At 41.1% G+C, this 19,430-nt stretch overlaps 2 protein-coding genes and 1 long non-coding RNA gene across 9 annotated transcripts in view; 2 read left to right on the top strand and 1 right to left on the bottom strand.

The window, feature by feature from the left end:
* LOC135248998 (uncharacterized) overlaps positions 1-19,430 on the top strand; it is a 61,276-nt gene that overhangs the window by 4,935 nt on the left and 36,911 nt on the right. The window lies entirely within an intron of this gene.
* The window catches only part of LOC135248991 (uncharacterized), a 127,872-nt gene that overhangs the window by 84,957 nt on the left and 23,485 nt on the right, over positions 1-19,430 (bottom strand). The gene's annotated exons all lie outside the window — the stretch shown is intronic.
* On the top strand, positions 1,421-9,815 carry LOC135248992 (uncharacterized). 7 transcript variants are annotated; one of them, XM_064324157.1, is made up of 14 exons: positions 1,449-1,862; positions 2,403-2,571; positions 2,942-3,004; positions 3,140-3,187; positions 3,266-3,349; positions 3,449-3,514; positions 7,228-7,278; positions 7,363-7,407; positions 7,803-7,894; positions 8,404-8,553; positions 8,699-8,759; positions 9,213-9,335; positions 9,500-9,607; positions 9,710-9,815. In XM_064324157.1, the coding sequence occupies exons 2-14, from the start codon at positions 2,533-2,535 to the stop codon at positions 9,803-9,805; spliced, it is 1,026 nt and encodes a 341-aa protein (XP_064180227.1). In that variant the 5' UTR covers positions 1,449-1,862; positions 2,403-2,532; the 3' UTR covers positions 9,806-9,815. The 7 variants fall into 7 exon arrangements, with proteins under 7 accessions (XP_064180226.1, XP_064180227.1, XP_064180224.1 ...); XM_064324160.1 differs by lacking the exon at positions 3,140-3,187 and adding an exon at positions 4,741-4,813 and having other exon boundaries at positions 1,459-1,862; positions 2,942-3,139; XM_064324158.1 differs by adding an exon at positions 4,741-4,813 and having other exon boundaries at positions 1,459-1,862; positions 2,942-3,187.

The following is a 19,430-nucleotide window of genomic DNA, read 5'->3' as shown; positions in this document are numbered from 1 at the left end:
AATTATGTTTTTAGAACAACGAGTAAACAACAAGTTACGGGGATTAACTACACGTCATATTGTTTAGGGCTATTGTATTCTAGGGCTCTTTAAAATCAGCAGAGAGAGCGCCATCTGCTGGAAGTGGGCAACGAGAACGGCCTCTCTGTACGGGCATCTTCACCATTCATTTCTTACTTCCTGGTGCATTGTTGCACTCTGCTCTGTTACGTGAGCAATCGGACAGCTGAATGTCCCTCAGGATTAAAAAAGTATCTATCTATCTATCTATCATCTATCTATCTATCTATCTATCTATCTATCTATCTATCTATCTATCTATCTATCTATCTATCTATCTATCTATCTATCTATCTATCTATCTATCTATCTATCTATCTATCTATCTATCATCTATCTATCTACCATACTACCAGCACAATGGGGTTTCCAGAAAATTGTAATAAAAGTAAAGTGAGAAATAATATTAATGCAGCTTTCCCAGAGTGAGGTCCGTAGGCATTATCAATAGTACATCTAATAAACCAGACCATTGTTCTGAACAATTAATACTGAGATTTTCACTTTTGGCAATTAAGATGCTAACCCCTCTGGCTGCACCACTTCCTGGGGGTGAAAATACCTGTTCAACACATACATAGCTTTAATGCTTCTACCTCTACATCCCACTTTATTTTCCATGATATCAATGTTATAATTTTAGAATCTGTTTATGTGCAATGTCAATTATGTATATAAAAGCCCTGCATGACATCCTGACATTGTTTGTTTTCGATGCCGATGGTAGGTGCTAGGAAACATACGCACACAAAAAAAAAAAAAAAAAAAAAAAAAAAAAAACACTCAAATGTTAAGTGGCGAGTAAAAAAAAACATGAAAACAAAACTGAGGTGCAGTAACTGCTTTAACCATCTCTTTTCCGAACCAATGGGATAGGCATTGCTAACCACAGAAGGCTGACCCCAATATGCTAGGCCATTCAGCTCTGACATCACTCCCTGAGTTCATGCAGAATGCGCCGATTATAGTTCTGGAACGCAAACCATCTTGTTATTTTATTATCTTTACATCCAACAGAGTTGGTTTAAAGAGCAAAAAAAATGAACAAAGCTATCTTTAACTTTAAGCCAAATCGGTCACGCTGTGTGGGGAGCAAGTATATGAACTTAAAAATGTGTGCCGACATTCAGGATAAGGAAGAACAGGTGCACATTTGGAAAGCGTCACATTCTTTAAGCACGTCACATTTTAAGCATAGGCGTGAAAATGCGTTCGTATCTGAGATGCGTTAGGCTGTCCTCCTCTCTAACTGGGCTGCCAGTTTGGAGTCTCTCCATCAAACTCTTGCGTGAGTCATTTAAAAAGAAAATTATATATATATATATATATACTTTTTTCACCCACTTAAGTTAATTTAAGGATAGGATGTGCGTTTTGTTTGTTCTTTGATGTTTGTACTCATTAAACCAAAACACAAACCGGTTAGATCATTTATCTCCTGGTTTCAAGTCAGCTCATATTTGGCTTGCGTGGATTACTCACAGACATTAATAAGCAACGAAACGGCAAGTCTACCCCCACGTGGCACAGTGGGAATAGAGCTACCTAGTAAAATGCCGTTTGGGTATGTTCACTACACGTGTTAACCTACGCAAGTCCACTATAACGCATTTAGCCTAGTGAATCAAATTCGCTAGTATGCGGTTGGTTCGATCTGAGGAAAAACATGTTTTCAACACATGTACACAAATGCCAAGTTACTCACACATTCAAAGCAGTTCGCTGGAGTCAAGTTATTTCAGTTCTGCGACGAGAAGAGAACGGTGTGAACAACGGAACTTTTTAAAGCGAAATTGATGGAGGTAGGTTTCTTGAACATAGCCTTGGTCATTGCTACTCGGTGTCGCTTGCGCAAATTATTATTGAATGCGGGCGAATATATGACACGTTGAAGACAATCGTAAGGTTAACTAGATGTTCTGTATATGGATTTTACAGCCTTTCCTCCGAAAACCTTTAACGCCCTTATAAGTGGTCATCCATTTATGATGCCAAAATCATGTTTCCTTAAACCGTTTTCTTTGTTTACATTGGCTATTTGTTTGTTGCACCACAGTGCCATTGTTTGGCGATACACTAGTTGGAAGCAATGTCTTGACATTTATTCTGCAGTAGTTTCCCAATATCTTTGATTGTCATATGTAGTCGTTGGGGGGTGCATATACCCCTGGTTAGGAATTAGTGCTTTTAATCCAAATTTAAAATCTAGAAAGTGTATTTTTACTATCTAAACAAATTAGTAACCCTTTGCTATGAAGTGAAATCATGACCACTGTCCTTTTAATTGCAATTTGGAACACACAAATGTTACCGGAAATAACATTTAAAGCTGTATGTTTTAGATGCATATATCCATCTGGAAAGCTGGCTCGCCGCCATCAATGAAAGAATGCAACGCGTGCTGCCAGTGTTTATTCCACTGCCCACTGTGCCCAACCTTCAAACCATTGAAGAAGGCAAATATTCAGAGGCATGTGGGAGCCCATGCAAAAAATGCAGTGCATTTCAAATGTATGCTGATGTTAAACCCATATTCCTATCGATTTGAAATGACACCAATTCTGCTCTCCTTTGTATGCTGAAAAGGTAGCATTCAGATGACTACAACAGAATTTGTACAACTGGAATTTTATTAGAAAGTTTAAAATGTACAACATTGTTAATCAAAAGTTATATCTGGGTGGATAAATTGGGAATATGCTCTAGAAAACAGTTTGTCATAGACTTATGCATATATCTTTATACTTTGCTTCCTACCCCTTTTTGTTTTGTTTTCATTGGAATTAAGGCAATCGTTTTTAAATTGGAGAAAATGTATCAACGTGACAATGGATGCCATGTATCATTGCCATTAAGCATTAATCCTGTTTCTATCTTTTAGACAAATACATCTGCCGATGCAGGTTGCCATGCAGGACTGAGGCTCATTATCACTGCCCTTTATGTGAGAAGACCCGTATACTTCAATATTTCAAGAGACATTACAAAGACTTCACATTTAATGTGTGTGTGGATGAAACAAATGGCATATTTGCAGTTCGAAGAAGTGGTCATTAACATTAGTCTATTTACTTTTCAGGTGGGCGATGGCTGCTTTGAACTGATAGAGAAAATCGCTCAGTCAAAGGTACAGCATGTGCTACTGAATCTGAATTATTTTCCCTTTTTAGTTTCTGTTATGGTGTTTGCATGTACCACTTTTTAGGGGAAGAGCATTTACATTGAGGATTTGTATGTCACCCCAACTTGGCTGCCTCCAAGCAACTGTGATCCAGTGATAAGCCTTCCTGTAAGCATTCCATCCCTTGCTTCCATAAAAGTGATTCTGATGTGTCGTTTTCAGAACTTTGGTCAGACTGTTGTATACTGTATATTTCGCCCATATCAGAGCGATGCTCAGTGGAAGGATGCACTTCTCTTCCCTCTGTGGACACCTGGGCACTTCCAGTTGTGTGTAAGTACTATTACAAATGTCACTTGTAGTGCAATTTTCTGCATCCACGAGGACTGCCGCTGTGGCTACTTTGCCAAATTTATTTTATTTTTTTTGTAACCTGTGATTGCTTGCTGTTTCAAATAATCGCTTCACATTTTGAATGTAATGCTTGCTAAAACTCCAGAGTGACCATTTGATTTTAATTCTAAATAAATGTCATTCAGAACATTTATTTTCAGATGAGAACTAGTCAAAATATTAAATATAGTACATCAAATGTAATGCATTGAATAATGCAAATTAAAAGTTTATACTGATAAATTAATAATAAAAAACTCTTCTGTCTTCGCTTAGGAAGAGTTGAACAATCAATATGTGTGGTTGTCTCCATTTTCTTCCAGAGCTGTAGTGCATTCACATGTTTGTTGGAAGTGCCTGTTTCTCAGATAGTGACATTTCTCTGAAAAATCAGTGTGCAAATTTTTCACCAACTTGACCATTTGACTTGAAATAAAATAGGAAACCTGTTGACCCACGATGAGCATGTGAATGCACATTTACTCTGTTCATATTAACAAGGCTATGTTCTTATGGCCTGTGTGTGAAGTATGCTGTCAGGGGTTCTCGATAAGTTGTAAGGTTGTGCCAAGACCCTTTCACTTAAAGCAGGGTGTACTTACCAAGGGCCTGATTGAAGACCATGATTAGTTAATGAGAAGAATCAGCTGTCTTAGAGCTGAAACAAAAACCTGCACCCACAGCAGCCTTTTTTGGATTAGATTGGACAACAAACAAATCATTGAGGATCTTAAAAACAATCAATATGATGTATAATATTGGCAATTTCATAAGTTGTTGCTGTGCCAACCTTTCGCTATTTTGAGAGAACTCCGTTTAAATCTCAGGTGTCAAACTCCAGTCCTGGAGGGCTGCAGTGTCTGCTGGTTATTTGAGTGTTCTTGGCATTAGTGGTTAACTTAAGTCACTGATTGCCTAAAGGATCCACACAAACTGTTCTCAATGCCTTAATTGGCAGCTGATTGAAAGGAAACCACAGAAATCTGCAGACACTATGGTCCCCTGGGAATTTAGTCCGACACCTCTGGTTTAAATTGTGTGCCTTTAATATGCTGAATCATAGCTGATCTTGCCAAATTTTGGCATTCTCAACATTTTTTTGCTCTTGACAGTGATGCCTAGAATCCTGTGTATTTAACATTACTTTGTGCTTCTTAAATCAACAGGTATCTTGCTAAGAGTATAAGTCCAGGGGACTGGTTGGAAAATACTGGCTTTGAGTTGGAGGTATTACTTGATGTATGAACGTATTGTCACTATTAGTGGTGTAAAGGTGGTTTTCATGAAAAAAATATAATCTTAATTTCCCTTGTAATATTACATTACATTACATTACAGGCATTTGGCAGACGCTCTTATCCAGAGCGACGTACAACAAAGTGTATAACCATAACCAGGAACAAGTATGACGAAACCCCTAGAGAGAAGTACCGGTCCAAGTACAGGGAACAACCGCATAGTTCAACTTGGACCCTGGTGGTTAAACTGATTAACACTAACAACGAGAACGGCAACAACGCAATCTATGGAAAAATAAAAATAAATAAAAATACAAGTAGTCGTTAAGACTGGCGCATCAACCAAGTCACCTATTAAACAGCTGCCTAGTTACACCCCTAAGTTTAGTCATTTACAGGGGGGGAAGGGAGGGATGGGGAGAGGTGCAGCCTGAAGAGGTGGGTCTTCAGTCGTCGTTTTAAATGGGTCACAGTCTCAGCTGTTCTGACCTCCACAGGGAGGTCATTCCACCATCGTGGGGCCAGAACAGACAGGAGACGTGTTCTGGAAGTGCAGGTGCGAAGAGGGGGAGGTGCTAGGCGTCCTGAGGTAGCAGAACGGAGGGATCTGGCTGGCATGTAGGGTTTGAAAATCTTGTGAAGGTATGCTGGGGCTGATCCCTTGACTGCCTGGTATGCTAGAACCAATGTTTTGAATTTGATGCGAGCTATAACAGGCAGCCAGTGGAGGGTAGTGAGCAGGGGAGTTACGTGGGAGTGTCTGGGGAGGTTGAAGACCAGACGAGCCGCAGCATTCTGGATGAGCTGCAGGGGTCTGGTGGCAGATGCCGGTAGTCCAGCCAGAAGAGAGTTGCAGTAGTCCAGGCGGGATAGAACCATTGCTTGGACCAGGAGCTGGGTTGAGTAGGTGGTGAGAAAGGGGCGGATTCTGCGGATGTTGTATAGGAAAAATCTGCATGCCCGGGTTACTGCTGCAATGTTGTTGGAGAGGGACAGCCTGTTGTCCATCATCACTCCGAGATTCTTGGCGCAGGGTGATGATGTCACTACGGTGTCCCCTAAGGAAATGGAAAAGTCGAGGAGGGGAGAGGATAGAGCAGGAATAAAGATTAGCTCCGTCTTTCCCGGGTTGAGCTTCAGGTGGTGATTGTCCATCCAGCTCTGTATGTCCCTCAGGCAAGCGGAGATGCGGGCGGGGACCTGTGTGTCCGATGGGGAGAAGGAGAGAAAGAGTTGCGTGTCGTCGGCATAGGAATGATAGGACAAGCCATGGGCAGATATTACAGGGCCAAAGGATCTGGTGTACATGGAGAAGAGAAGGGGACCAAGGACTGAGCCCTGGGGAACTCCGGTGGTGAGGGGACGGGGTGGTGATACCTTACCCGCCCAGGCAACCTGGAAGGAGCGGTCAGAGAGGTAGGACTCAATCCAGTCAAGGACTGTGCCGCGGATCCCTGATGCTGCCAGGGAGGACAGGAGGGTAGAGTGGTCCACAGTGTCAAATGCAACGGAGAGGTCTAGAAGAATCAGGACAGAGGAGAGGGAGGCTGCTCGTGCGGCATGGAGTGACTCACTGACCGAGAGGAGTGCAGTCTCAGTCGAGTGGCCAGGCCTGAAGCCAGACTGGTGGGGATCAAGCAGGTTGTTCTCAGAGAAGAAAGCAGAGAGCTGGTTAGATGCAGCACGTTCGAGTGTTTTGGATAGGAAAGGGAGGAGAGATACCGGGCGGTAGTTCTGAATGACTGAAGGATCTAGTGTGGGTTTCTTCAGCAACGGGGTGATGTGGGCCTTCTTGAAGGATGAGGGGAAACATCCAGAAGATAGGGATGAGTTCACGAGGGAGGCGACAAAAGGGAGGATGTCTGGTGTGATTGTTTGAAGGAGAGATGAGGGGATAGGGTCGAGGGCGCAGGTGGTAGGGCGGTGGGTGAGCAGAAGCTGGGAGACTTCAGTGTCTGAGAGGAGAGAAAATGTGGAGAAACGGGGCGGAGGACGCAGAGGGGGCGGAGGACGCAGAGGGGGCAAAGGAGCTGCGGATGTCTGCAATCTTTTCGTCAAAGAATGCTGCAAAGTCATCTGCAGTGAAGGAAGACTGGGGTGGAGGAGGTGGCACGCTGAGGAGAGAAGAGAAAATAGAGAAAAGTTGACGAGGGTTAGAAATGGAGTTATGAATTTTGGTTTGGTAGAATTTTGCCTTAGCGGCAGTGACAGAAGAAGAGAACTCTTTCAGGAGAGACTGATAGGCTGAGAGGTCAGATGGGTCCCTGGATTTGGCCCACTTCCTCTCAGCAGCGCGGAGGGTGGCCCTGGAGGTGCGCAGGATGTCAGACATCCATGGACTGGGAGGGGATGAACGTGCTGGCCTAGGGACGAAGGGGCATAGGGAGTCGAGTGCTGAGGAGGGGTATATTCCAGGGGTTTCCAACTCAAGACTTTGGATGTGACTGTGGAAACTTCATGTTGATGGTGAGATGCTTTCTATCATTTGAATTTTTAGATTCAGTCATTTAAAAAACCTCATTAAAATTCAAAAATGTGTTTCATTTGCAGTCTGCCTTGTACGTGGCACTGGATGCCTCTTTTGATTACACCATAGTAAGCAACTTTTTGATTTGTGATCAAATTAATACTACAGGTATCACCATCTGTCAAACCATTTTCAAAGGTGGCATATTACGTATTTCAATTTCCATTACTCATTTTTTTTTTCAGTTTGATATGCCCTCTTTACGAAAATGGTGATGCCTCCTTCAAATGGAGAACTTTGAACTGGACAGGTATGATTTACTTATGTCTTCATAAATCTGTCGTTGATAATTACCCCCAATGCTCCCATCACGCCAATACTCCATTCTGGCAGGGTCAGAATTCTTATGTGGTCTCATACTGTAAGTGTGAGAAGGGTCTCAAGCTAATTTGTAGAGATAAACGATGCTAGTTATCAATGGATTACAAACATAGCATAATTTCCTAACTGTATGTCTCTGTAGGCTGCCATTTCAGCGAAGTCAAGCCAGAAGGACTGTATGGCAAGCGATCTAAAGGTTTGTGCTTATCAGTGCTCAGTAGACACAGGGACGAGGTGGGTATACTTTTATTAACCAACAAAATAGCCTTTTTGTACAGTCTCTGCCATCTTTATGCACTTAAATTGCAACCCATAGTAACGAGTTTTACATGCTGCCAATAATTCCAATATATATAGTCTGTTTTTAAAAGGATTATTTCTAGTGACAGAATCTCAAACTGCTAATTATAATGATAACAAGAGGTGCTGGCTATTGACTATTCTCTTCTCAGAGTAGATACCTTCCTCCCTCACTCTCAGAGCAAATCACCAGGACCTCTGTGGCCCCCACCACAACTGCTGCTGCACCCATCTCTTTTTGCCCCCTCCTTCACCAGTGTCTCTGCCCATCCCCTCACCGATGACTTTGTGGCCCATTCCACCAAAGGCCTTGCTGCCAATGTCAAAAATTATCCCATTTTGTTCACAGGGTACAAACACGCAAACAGCTCCTTTTTAGTCTCCTTTCAGATCTTCCTATTCAAGCCTGCATGTAAATATTGTAACTGTTTTTGTTTTGTCAGGCTGCTGTATCCAGACGTGCAGACCATTGAATGGGTGCAATGCTGCAAATGTAAAGGGTGGCGCCACACAGACTGTGCTGGTCTATCCCATCCTCATTTGAGGGCTGAGACATTCTGTTGTGGATGTGACGCTAGCAACACCTGCAATAGGTGAACATGTATACATATATGCCATTCAAATCTTGCACAGGGATTGTGCGTGTGTGTGTGTCTGTCTGTGGCATGTCTTGGTGGTTTTGTATTGTATAAGGATGTTTTATATTGGAACAACAAGGGTCAATGTTCTCTCTTTCAGAACAATTGAATTGTTGGACGTGCATGGCGTCCAGGGTCTGTTATCCACAGATGAAATAAAGGTGATTAAGCATGACCTGTTGCGTAAAAAATACAATTTAATAATTAAGAGCATTCGGACCATGTTTACATCAGACATCTGCACTTGATACACTAAATATATACACATAAGTACTGCATATGCATGTCAATAGACTTTGTTTGCATTTTTCCAGGTAATGCTATTGCTCCTGGAACAAAGGATTGATATTCTATCTGACCCTGGTTACCTCTATACAACCGTGTCATGGACATAGACCACCCTACCAATTTCTGACTATTTCTTTTTGCACTGTCAAGTCTGTATAGTCTCTGTCCAATGCATGTCTTGTATCCCCTATACTGTATGTAATGTACAATGGTTGAAGAATAAACTGTTAAACTTGTATTGGCATGCCACTGGTTCGTATCAAAGGAAGTTCCTCGTACATTGTTATAAAGTGTTTTGATTTTGATTATTCTCACTTCAATTCCAGAGCTTGCATGAGCAGTTAAAAGCGGGCAGTAAGAAGTCCAGCAGGATGTACCTGTGGGAGAACCCTGCGGCATCCCTGAATCTCGAACAGAGTTTGAAGCCGACTATGCTTCATTTTGACCAGGTAAATTAATCTGACATTTGTTTTAATCTGTTCATAACTAGAGTTTAACTGTTGTCTATAATATTATATAAATGTAAAGCACTTGTAACCGGGCCTTTGAAAAGTGCAATACAAAATAAGTTATGTCAAATTGTTTAAGTATGTAAATTTTGTTAAATCTTTAGACTGTCAAGCACATGAAGCAGATTGCATCTGCTACCGGTGTGCAAGAACAAATTGATGGGGGTGAATTTAATATGATGGACTACCTCTTTGATGTCCTACTACTAGAGGTAAGATGTGAATGCAGTTATTGCTGACAGGTATTGGTTTCATGATAAACAAAAAGTGTGATGTTTGAAGGGGACTAATGACTTGTGTTTTCTGTTTTAAAGGTCATCATCAGAATTTTGGAGAAGTGTGAGGGCTTCAGCTGCTATCGGACAGAATGTGCTATTGCCAGTGGAATTAAATTCACAAATAAAGGCTGAAGACATGTGATTGTTTTTATTGTATTTATTTTGTTTAATTATTTTTTGTTTGATTAAATAAAGATCAATAAGAAATGGTTTTTGCCTCATTGTATTAAGCCTATTAAAATTTGACATCGCAATGCTGCATAATTTGAGGAATTATGATTCTTTGGTGTACAACAACATCTGGGATTGTGGTCAAGCGTTCTGTTTCTCGACTACAAGAAGGCGTATATTCAATTAGCGTTGGTGCGTCTAATCCAGGAGTGATGTTTACACTCGAGAGACTTCGGTAAGATTAAAATGAGTTTAATCTAAAATATTCTCATTAGACATGAATAATTAAATTCTCATTAACTGATTAATCATTAGAAGTTATCAGTTGTATTCCATGAGAAACACCAGACTGACATATCGTAATTGCACATGAACAGGTTTGAGTGTCCCGAGATGACAACTGCCGTTTAAAGTAAACGTCGTATGGTAGATGCGAGGATATCGTACTCGCAGCATACCGAGACACTTCTTATAATTATAACTAATTATAGGCCTACTGTAAGGTTACAGCGAATACATGTACATTTAAATAAACAGTAATTAAGATATGCGTTATATATAATTTATACATTAAACCCCATGAAGCCAGCATTACACCCGGCTTATTATTAGTCTAGTACGGAGCACTAAGGGTGTTATCTTAACGTAGCTAAGTGCTGCGTTGTAACCAGAAACTTATGGTCCGTTAATTAAGACGACTCGATGTACAAGTGGTAACATCTTACAAACCAACTCGTTTCCTAAATAAAGGAGGTCAGGTGACTTGAATTCGTGGTGTGCAGGTTACGCAATTTCCGTGTTCTTCCACTATTTTCATTGGGTCCTTCACACGGAGGTCACGTGCTTCCGGTCATCTCCGTGGAGATCGAAGGTGGAGATTCCCTAGCTTGCTGCAGGCAGTTTCTGTACAAAGTGCGTTGTCATATTTACACGCCTGCAGATCAGTTATTAAAATACTTGGTAGATTTGTTCACCGCTGACAGTGTTCATTTTTATTCGGTAGAAAGTGATTTGCGAACGATCGGTCAGCTAGCGTCACCCAGCAAGTGAACACCACAAACGGCGATGGAGTAGCTAGTAGCAGTTAGCTACTGGCTCATTAACTGACTGGCGAAAACCTACGACCATAACTTGCGTGGTTAACAGACAGTTATACGAAAATTAGCCTGGTCAAATCACCAGTAGTAGCCTACACATCTCTGCTTGATTGACCATCAGTGTAGTCAATGTTCTTCCCCTGTGGTTCATATTGCTAATGCGTTAGCTAACCACGGATAGCCTACCTAGCTCACTGGCAAGCTGATATGCTAGCTAAGCATATTCGTTTAGCTGAGAAACATAAATTGAAGATAACTGAACATAATTGTATTTTTAATGTCATACATATAACGTGATTACATGACACAGTACAGTCACGGATGGAAATTAAACTCCGTAAACATCTGATAATATATTTTAAAACAACGGCAGACAGTCAGCTAGCCTCAAGTTCGTTCTGCAATCGTTTGTTCAGGTTGATGCGCTTTTCCGCACCGGACTGTCAATCACATTGTAAAAATCACAGAGCCGCGCATCTCTATGGTTTTGGCTCCAAATCGACAACATGGCCGCGCCCGCCATTGAGATTCAAAACGTGTTTTAGAGACCCACGGAGAGTCAATGGGTGACGTCACAGTAGCTTTGTCCATATTTTTTACAGTCTCTGGTAGAAGCTTGGCGTTTGCTGATAAGAAGGTTTTGTACGGTAGCCAAGTGAAGAAATATAGTTAGTAGAAATGGCACAGTGGTGAACTGGTGTAACTGTTTAATAAAAGGAATACATTTGCCGCCATGAAATGCATATGGGTGGCCGTGAGTGAGTTTTGGTAAAGCAAATATAAGCGTAAGAAAACGTTAGTGTAAATGAGGAAATTATCTGCCTGAGGGCGAGGCGGGATTCAATCCTTCAACCGGAGGTTTATTAGTCTTTGACTTTGTTAGTGCAGCACCATGACATAGCTATGCAATGCGTGAAATATCATTAGCAAACCTGTCTGTGGTTTTAAAGAACACAGGCCAGTAAGCACAGAAGAGCTCCCGTTGAATCTATATGGCTTTGCAATATTGTAGCCGGTTAATAACTGAACGTGCAGACGGTATAATGCAGTGTATACATTCGGTGAACGGTGGGTAGATATGGTGCAAAAGCAATAATTGAGAAGTAGTAGACAATTATTAGTGAGGGTAAAAGCAGGTTACAGAAATATGTCCCTAGCTGGGCTTGAACCTAAGACCCCATGTTCCCAAGACTGTAACCTTGTCCACTAGGCCACAGGAAACTAACTGTTCAAACCGGAAATGTTTCAGAATAAAAAGGTATGGGTATTTTGCGTGTGTATGTGAGTTTTTGATTGGGTCGTGTAGGTGAAGATTTGGCTGGTGTCGGTAAAGTGTCCAATGGGGAGACGTTGTTAGTGGGATAGGCGGCAGGAAAAATAAGAAGAAGAAGAAGGAGAAAATGCGAAATCCCCTTAGTTTGGGGCTTTATTGTGTGGACATGTGAAGTTGTTTATTAATTCTGTCTGTTGAGATGGGGTGAGAATGTACAGAATTTCATGGTTTTAAAGGGCTGAGTGTACCTGCCATCCCAATAAAATAATAAGATGGTTTGCGTTCCAGCGCTATAATCAGCGCATTCTGCATGAACTCAGGGAGTGATGTCAGAGCTGAATGGCCTAGCATATTGGGGTCAGCCTTCTGTGGTTAGCAATGCCTATCCCATTGGTTCGGAAAAGAGATGGTTAAAGCAGTTACTGTACCTCAGTTCTGTTTTCATGTTTTTTTACTTGCCACTTACCATGTTTTGTTTTTTTTGTGTGTGTGTGTGTGTGTATGTTTCCTAGCACCTACCATCGGCATCGAAAACAAACAATGTCAGGGTGTCATGCAGGGCTTTTATATCCATAATTGACATTGCACATAAACAGATTCTAAAATTATAACATTGATATCATGGAAAATAAAGTGGGATTTCAAAACAATTGTTAAAAGGTATAACAAGAAATGCATGTAAATGAGGTAGAAGCATTAAAGCTATGACAAGTATGTGTTGAACAGGTATTTTCACCTCCGAGAAGTGGTGCAGCCAGAGGTGTTAGCATCTTAATTGCCAAAAGTGAAAATCTCAGTATTAATTGTTGAGAACAATGGTCTGGTTTATTAGATGTACTATTGATAATGTCTACGGATCTCACTCTGGGAAAGCTGCATTAATATTATTTCTCACTTTACTTTTATCACAATTTTCTGGAAACCACATTGTGCTGGTAGCATGGTAGATAGATAGATAGATAGATAGATAGATAGATACTTTTTAAATCCCGAGGGACATTCAGCTGTCCGTTTGCTCACGTAACAGAGCAGAGTGCAACAATGCACCAGGAAGTAAGAAATGAATAGTGTCGATGGCCGTACAGAGAGGCCGTTCTCGTTGCCCACTTCCAGCAGATGGCGCTCTCTCTGCTGATTTTAAAGAGCTCTAGAATACAATGGCCCTGAACAATATGACGTGTAGTTAATCCCCGTAATTGTCGTTTATTCGTTGTTCTGAGTACATAATTCATATTCGGATTATTTTCTTATATAGTTTATATACAATTCCTTAAATCGAAATGTGTAAAACTCTCAGATTAATTATTATACAGTGCAGTCTGTAATTATTTGGACAGTGACACACTTTTTGTTATTTTGGCTGTGTACTTCAGAACACTGGATTTGAATTGAAATCAAGAGGTAAAAGTGCAGACGGTCAGCTTTGAGGGTATTTACATATCCTATGATCCATTTAGAAATTACAGCCCTTTTCATACATAGTCCTGCCATTTTAGGTGACCAAAAGTAATTGGACAATTTAACACAATCTTAAATTAAGTCATCAAATTTAGTAATTTTCATTTGATCACTGCCTGAAGTTGGTGTCCCACAGACATTACACAGATTCCCTGGTGATGCTCTGCTAGTCCTGGACTGCAGCGATTTTCAGTTTCTGATCATTTTGGAGATATTTTTGCGTTGGGAAATTCACTTGGCGAGTCAAGAACTTTTCCACTTTTTGGTCCCTTGGGTGTGTTTGGGGTCATTCCCCTAGGTTTTAACCTGCTCTTGTTTGAGATTGATTTCTAAATCACACCAGTCAGTAAAAAAGTATCCCCCCTTTCAAAGGCCTGAATTCACCCCTGGGATTGTTTGAGAAGCCCAACAATGACAAATACATTTCATTAAATAGAGAAATATCTGAATTAATTGCCATAAACATGAATTCTGTCTCATCCATCCAAATTGTATGGAAAGCCTTCAAAGCTACCTGTAGAGGCTGGATTATAAAAATATAAATTATTCAACTGCAAATAAAGGAGAACATGTTAAATAATTTAAAAAAATTTAATAGTGGAACTTCAGACTCCAGAAACACAACATGTGCAGGACCCAAATAACCCCAACTAACCTCTGACTCGGGTCTGTTTCCAACCTCTCCAGCACAACTGATTCTGCAAATGACTTTGTGTACTTGCATTAGTTATTCTTCAAATAAATAAATAAATAATTGGTTTTGCAGAAAGTACAGTATTGCCCGCTTTAGTAGATCAGGGTCCGGTGGGCCTCATTCAAGGCTGCCTCACTTCTAGCAATACGAGGAGGCTCTTTCACCTGACGTCAAGAGGCCAGCTCCCTTCAGCATCCAGCAGGAACAATATCGCTGGAGGTTCACTCGCTAAAGCTGGTTTCGGGCCAGTATGTACGCAGTGGATTAAGGCACTTTACAATGAACCAATCGCCTTCAAACTACGTTACAGCTAAAAAGTCCCCCTTTCACCTTTTCAGGTCCACACAAGAGGATTTTATTTTAGCACCAGAAGCTCTTGCTTGTGCTATAATATCTAATGAAGAAATAATGGCTATTAATACGTGTGGACATGATTTCAAAGTCAGTCTTTATGCTGATGATATTTTATTAGCATTGTCAATACCAGCTAGCTCAATATTGCAACGTGGTCGAGAGTTATGGCTGTTCAAATACTGAAAATTAAATTCCATTGCTACAGTGCCACCAAATGGCCAATAAGAGCATTCCATTCAAGCAGGGTTTCAAGCAGACTGCAAAAAATATGGACAAAGCTACTGTGACGTCATTCATTGACTCTCCGTGGGTCTCTAAAACACGTTTTGAATCTCAATGGCGGGCGCGGCCATGTTGTCGATTTGGAGCCAAAACCATAGAGTTAAGCAGTTCTGTGATTTTAACAATGTGATTGACAGTCCGGTGCGGAAAAGCCCATCAACCTGAACGAACGATTGCAGAACGAACTTGAGGCTAGCTGACTGTCTGCCTTTATGTTTTAAAATATATTATCAAATGTTTACGTTTCAAGTCAAGAGAACCTGCCTGCAGCAGGCTGAGGAATCTTCGCCAGGAGAATCTCCACAGAGAGAACCGGAAGCACGTGATCTCCATGTAGAGGACCCAATGAAAAAAGCGGAAAAACCGAAAATTGCGAAACCTCCACATCCCGAAACTAGCATGAGCTTCTCCACCATCGATCTCCACGGAGAGTACTGGAAGCACGTGACCTCCGCGTTAAGGACCCAGAGACTGTGGAAGGACCCAATGAAAATAGTGGAAGGACACGGAAATTGCATAACCTGCACACCACGAATTCAAGTCACCTGACCTTCTTTATTTAGGAAACGAGTTGGTTTGTAAGATGCTACCACTTGTAGGCTCGAGTCGTTTTAATTAACGGACGAGAAGTCTCTGGTTACATCGCAGCACTTAGCTACGTTAAGATAACACCCTTAGTGCTCCGTACTAGGCTAATAATAAGCCGGGCGTAATGCTGGCTTCATGGGGTTTAATGTATAAATTATATATAACGCATATCTTAATTACTGTTTATTTAAATGTACATGTATTCACTGTAACCTTACAGTAGGCCTATAATTTGTTTTAGTAGTGTCTCGGTATACTGCGAGTACGATGTGGACATGATTTCAAAGCCAGTCTTTATGCTGATGATATTTTATTAGCATTGTCAATACCAGCTAGCTCAATATTGCACCCGTTAAACATTATAATAGTATTCTGACAATTTTCTGGATACAAAGTTAATTGCGGTAAGAGTGAAGCTATCACTCTTAATCACCATTGCTTCTTAATTCACCTTGGCACTGCTCTCTTTATTTTTTATATGGGTGATATCAAGAGATGGCCCAGTTTTGCCTCTATCATTCTGGGCTACGGCCAGAGGCGATTAAAGTGAATATTTTACCTAGAATTCCCTTTTCTGTACGTCGACCGTTCCACTCAAATTCCCACAGTCTTGGTGTGAGGAAATATATCAACTATTCTATGGCATCTTGTGGAAGGGTGAGAATTAAGAATTAATTGTTTTAAAAAAGTAGGGCTGAGTGTGCCTGTTTTTATTGCTTGTCATATAATGCAAGATACCCCTTGTCTTGAGCATAGAAATTTGGACATAAAGGTGGCAGTTGGGAGTGGCTAAAGGAGAGGAATTGTTCAGAATGTAACAATTATAAATCTATAGCATCACTATTGTGCCACCACCTTTAGCATACTGCTATAATGGACAGTCCCTAAATTTAATTCTCTTGTGAAGTGAGGAATAGCACACAAGTGACTAACCATCAATGGAGCATCTTTACCCGCATGTCCAATATGGAGTAATCCTTTATTCATTGTCAGATGTAAGACTCTGGAAAATGAAAAATACAAATTACAATGAGTAATGGGGGTACATTTAACATAAGTGGCATGAAAGGGGATTTTAAGTGAAATGATTCACAGAATGGTGGCAGTTAGTCCAGGTATAGTCAGAAGAGATTTGTCTTCAGACCACGCTGGAAGACGGGTAGTGAGACAGAGGTTCGAAGAGGGACAGGGTGTTTGTTCCACCACTGGGGAGCAAGGGTGGAGAAGCTCCGTGATGGGGGTGAGCGAGAACCCTTCACTCGAATGGGAAGAGAGATTGGCGTTGACTCCGTAAATTAGCATGTCAATTCAGCCCTCTGAACTCAACCGTGACGTTACAAACTATGTGATATTTGGACCAATAGCTGAGAGGGGGAGGTCGGAGAACAAGAAAGAACTTATCGAAAAGTTCTCCCTGGAGGCCGTCGCACACTGCACCGTACGAGCACACAACACCTCGTCTTTTTGTTCGTCAGTCGTTCTGATTGCTTCGTTTTGCTCAAAAAGTTCTGCATCGTACAAAGTATACTGCCTACTTTAGTAGACAGGGGCAGTCCTGCTGGCTGTAGTGTAGGCGAGGGTCAGGACTTTGAACCTGATCCTGGCAGCAACCGATAGCCAGTGCAGTGACCTCAGCAGAGGAGTGACGTGGGAGAACTCGGGATTTGCTTTGAACGACAGGTGTTATCACAATACATGTACTTGAAATCTGTTATGAAATGCCCCATGACAAGGGGTATTGAAGTTTTTCGAGTTCAAAGAGCAACCTTGATTTACAAGTTGAGGTACACTGCTTGCTGGTAGAGGAACGGCCTCAGTTATAAACTGCAGAGTCTTTCCTACATTTGCAACGTGATCCATGGGAAGGATTGGGAAAGTAACTCTCCCTATCCAACTCTGTGAGATATGAAGTCATTCAAATGAAGGTCTTGCACAGGGCCTACATTACACCATGTACATTTTTGGACAAGTTGGATTCAAATATCTCAGATTTGCACTGAAATGGCTGTGGTTGCTACTTACATCCACCTATTGTGGGATTGTCCACTCGTTCATAAATGCTTGGCAGAAGTAAACAATATGTTACACATGATGTTAAATGTTTGCATTCCACTACATACACTTAAAATATACTTATTAGGGAGTAGAAAATATCCAATCTTGAATTACACCAGGCGCCATTGCATTAGCTATTTGGGCAGTGCAATACTCATGAACTGGAAAGGGTGCAAACTGGGCTGTTTTAGCTCAGATAACTGGCTTACGCCTGTCATGGAGTTAGGGGCGACATAGCTCAGGAGGTAAGAGCGATCGTTGGGTAGTCGGAGGGATGCCAGTTCAAACCCCGCCCTGGGCGTGTCGAAGTGTCTTTGAGCAAGACACTTAACCCCTAACTGCTCTGGCGAATGAGAGGCATCAATTGCAAAGCGCTTTGGATAAAAGCGCTATATAAATGCAGTCCATTTACCACTTATTACTGGGGAAAGTGGCCCTCGGCCCTCAGAGATTACGATACAGGACAGGATGGCCCGGGATGTTTATTAGATAATTTCTTCATGCAATAGCCTGATATGAGATGGTGTTTTGTGAGTGTTTGTTTTGTTCGGCCAAATGTCGGTGTTTACTGTTGCTCATGGTTGCTTGTGCCTTCATATTTTTCTCCAAATAAAAAATTGTAGAGTGGAAAAAAGAAAAGGGATGATGCACAAAGCACTGAAAACATTTTTATTTGTTTATATAAACAGGGACAGTGTACAAAGAACATTAACCTTATATAAAACAGGGAAAGATGTAATGTACCGGGTTATAGCAATTTGCTAATTTCCACCCGTAGTCCCTGGGCAGGCAAGTAAGACAGTAAAATAGAAAGGACATTAAAAAACAAAGTACAAAATACAAAAATAGTAAAAAACATACAAAACAGTCATCCCCACATCCCAACCCTAAAACAAAGCCCGCCCCCCCCCCCCCCCCCCCCAAATACTAATTTCCTAATGTCTGCAAGTTTGCTGTGTAAGGATCCAATGTTACAAAAAATACACCATAATTATATCACAACACTCAGAATTCAGCAGTGATTAACACATTTAAAACAAATCAGCTACTTCTATTTACCGTTTTGTTTTCAAAAGTAGATTGAATGGAACATGATATAAAAAGGAGTTTAAAAAAAAATCCAAAATGGAAAAAAAAAAGAAAAAAAAAAAAAGGCAAAACAAATATGCTGGAAAAACAAGCTGAATTTTCATTCTTTTGGTTAACTGTTATAACATCCAACAATCTTCACTGAAATCAGTAAGGGTTCCTAGGAGATCAAAGGATCCCCATGTGAAACATCTTGCTACCTTTTTAGTTCACAGACTTCTTTAAGGAATAGCGATCATGTTTCTACATGTACAGCACAAAACATCTGTACACACTCACGTCCGAAAATATCTTCAGTGAGAACGCAAAGGCAAGGAGTGCAACAATGGGGCCCAAATGAACTTCATCTAAATTGCACAATGCAGTAAAGTTTAGACCAACCCTTGTAATGACAATGCAGAGGTAACACCTGTACAATCACCAGGTTGAATTATTATAATGCTTTGTTGTTGTTGGTGTCCTGGACTCTTAGGAATGTAGTGTTAATTTAGTGATAACAAAGTTCACGTTGGGATCCACTGTATAGTTCCAAGTTTAACTGACACTGTTCTTTTTCACAGATGCTGCGCAGAGCATTTTCTGCACCGCGGTTGCTGTTCTGCCCCCTTTAAACTAGGGTTGAATTACTTCCTCCTCACTACCTATAAAGCACTTGAGCACTTCCAAATCTTGGAAATCCTGTTTCTGCGGTCTGCA

The sequence above is a fragment of the Anguilla rostrata genome, chromosome 2 (assembly GCF_018555375.3).
Source record: "Anguilla rostrata isolate EN2019 chromosome 2, ASM1855537v3, whole genome shotgun sequence".
Taxonomy (NCBI): Eukaryota; Metazoa; Chordata; class Actinopteri; order Anguilliformes; family Anguillidae; genus Anguilla; species Anguilla rostrata.
This window is presented reverse-complemented; position numbering and strand designations above follow the sequence as displayed.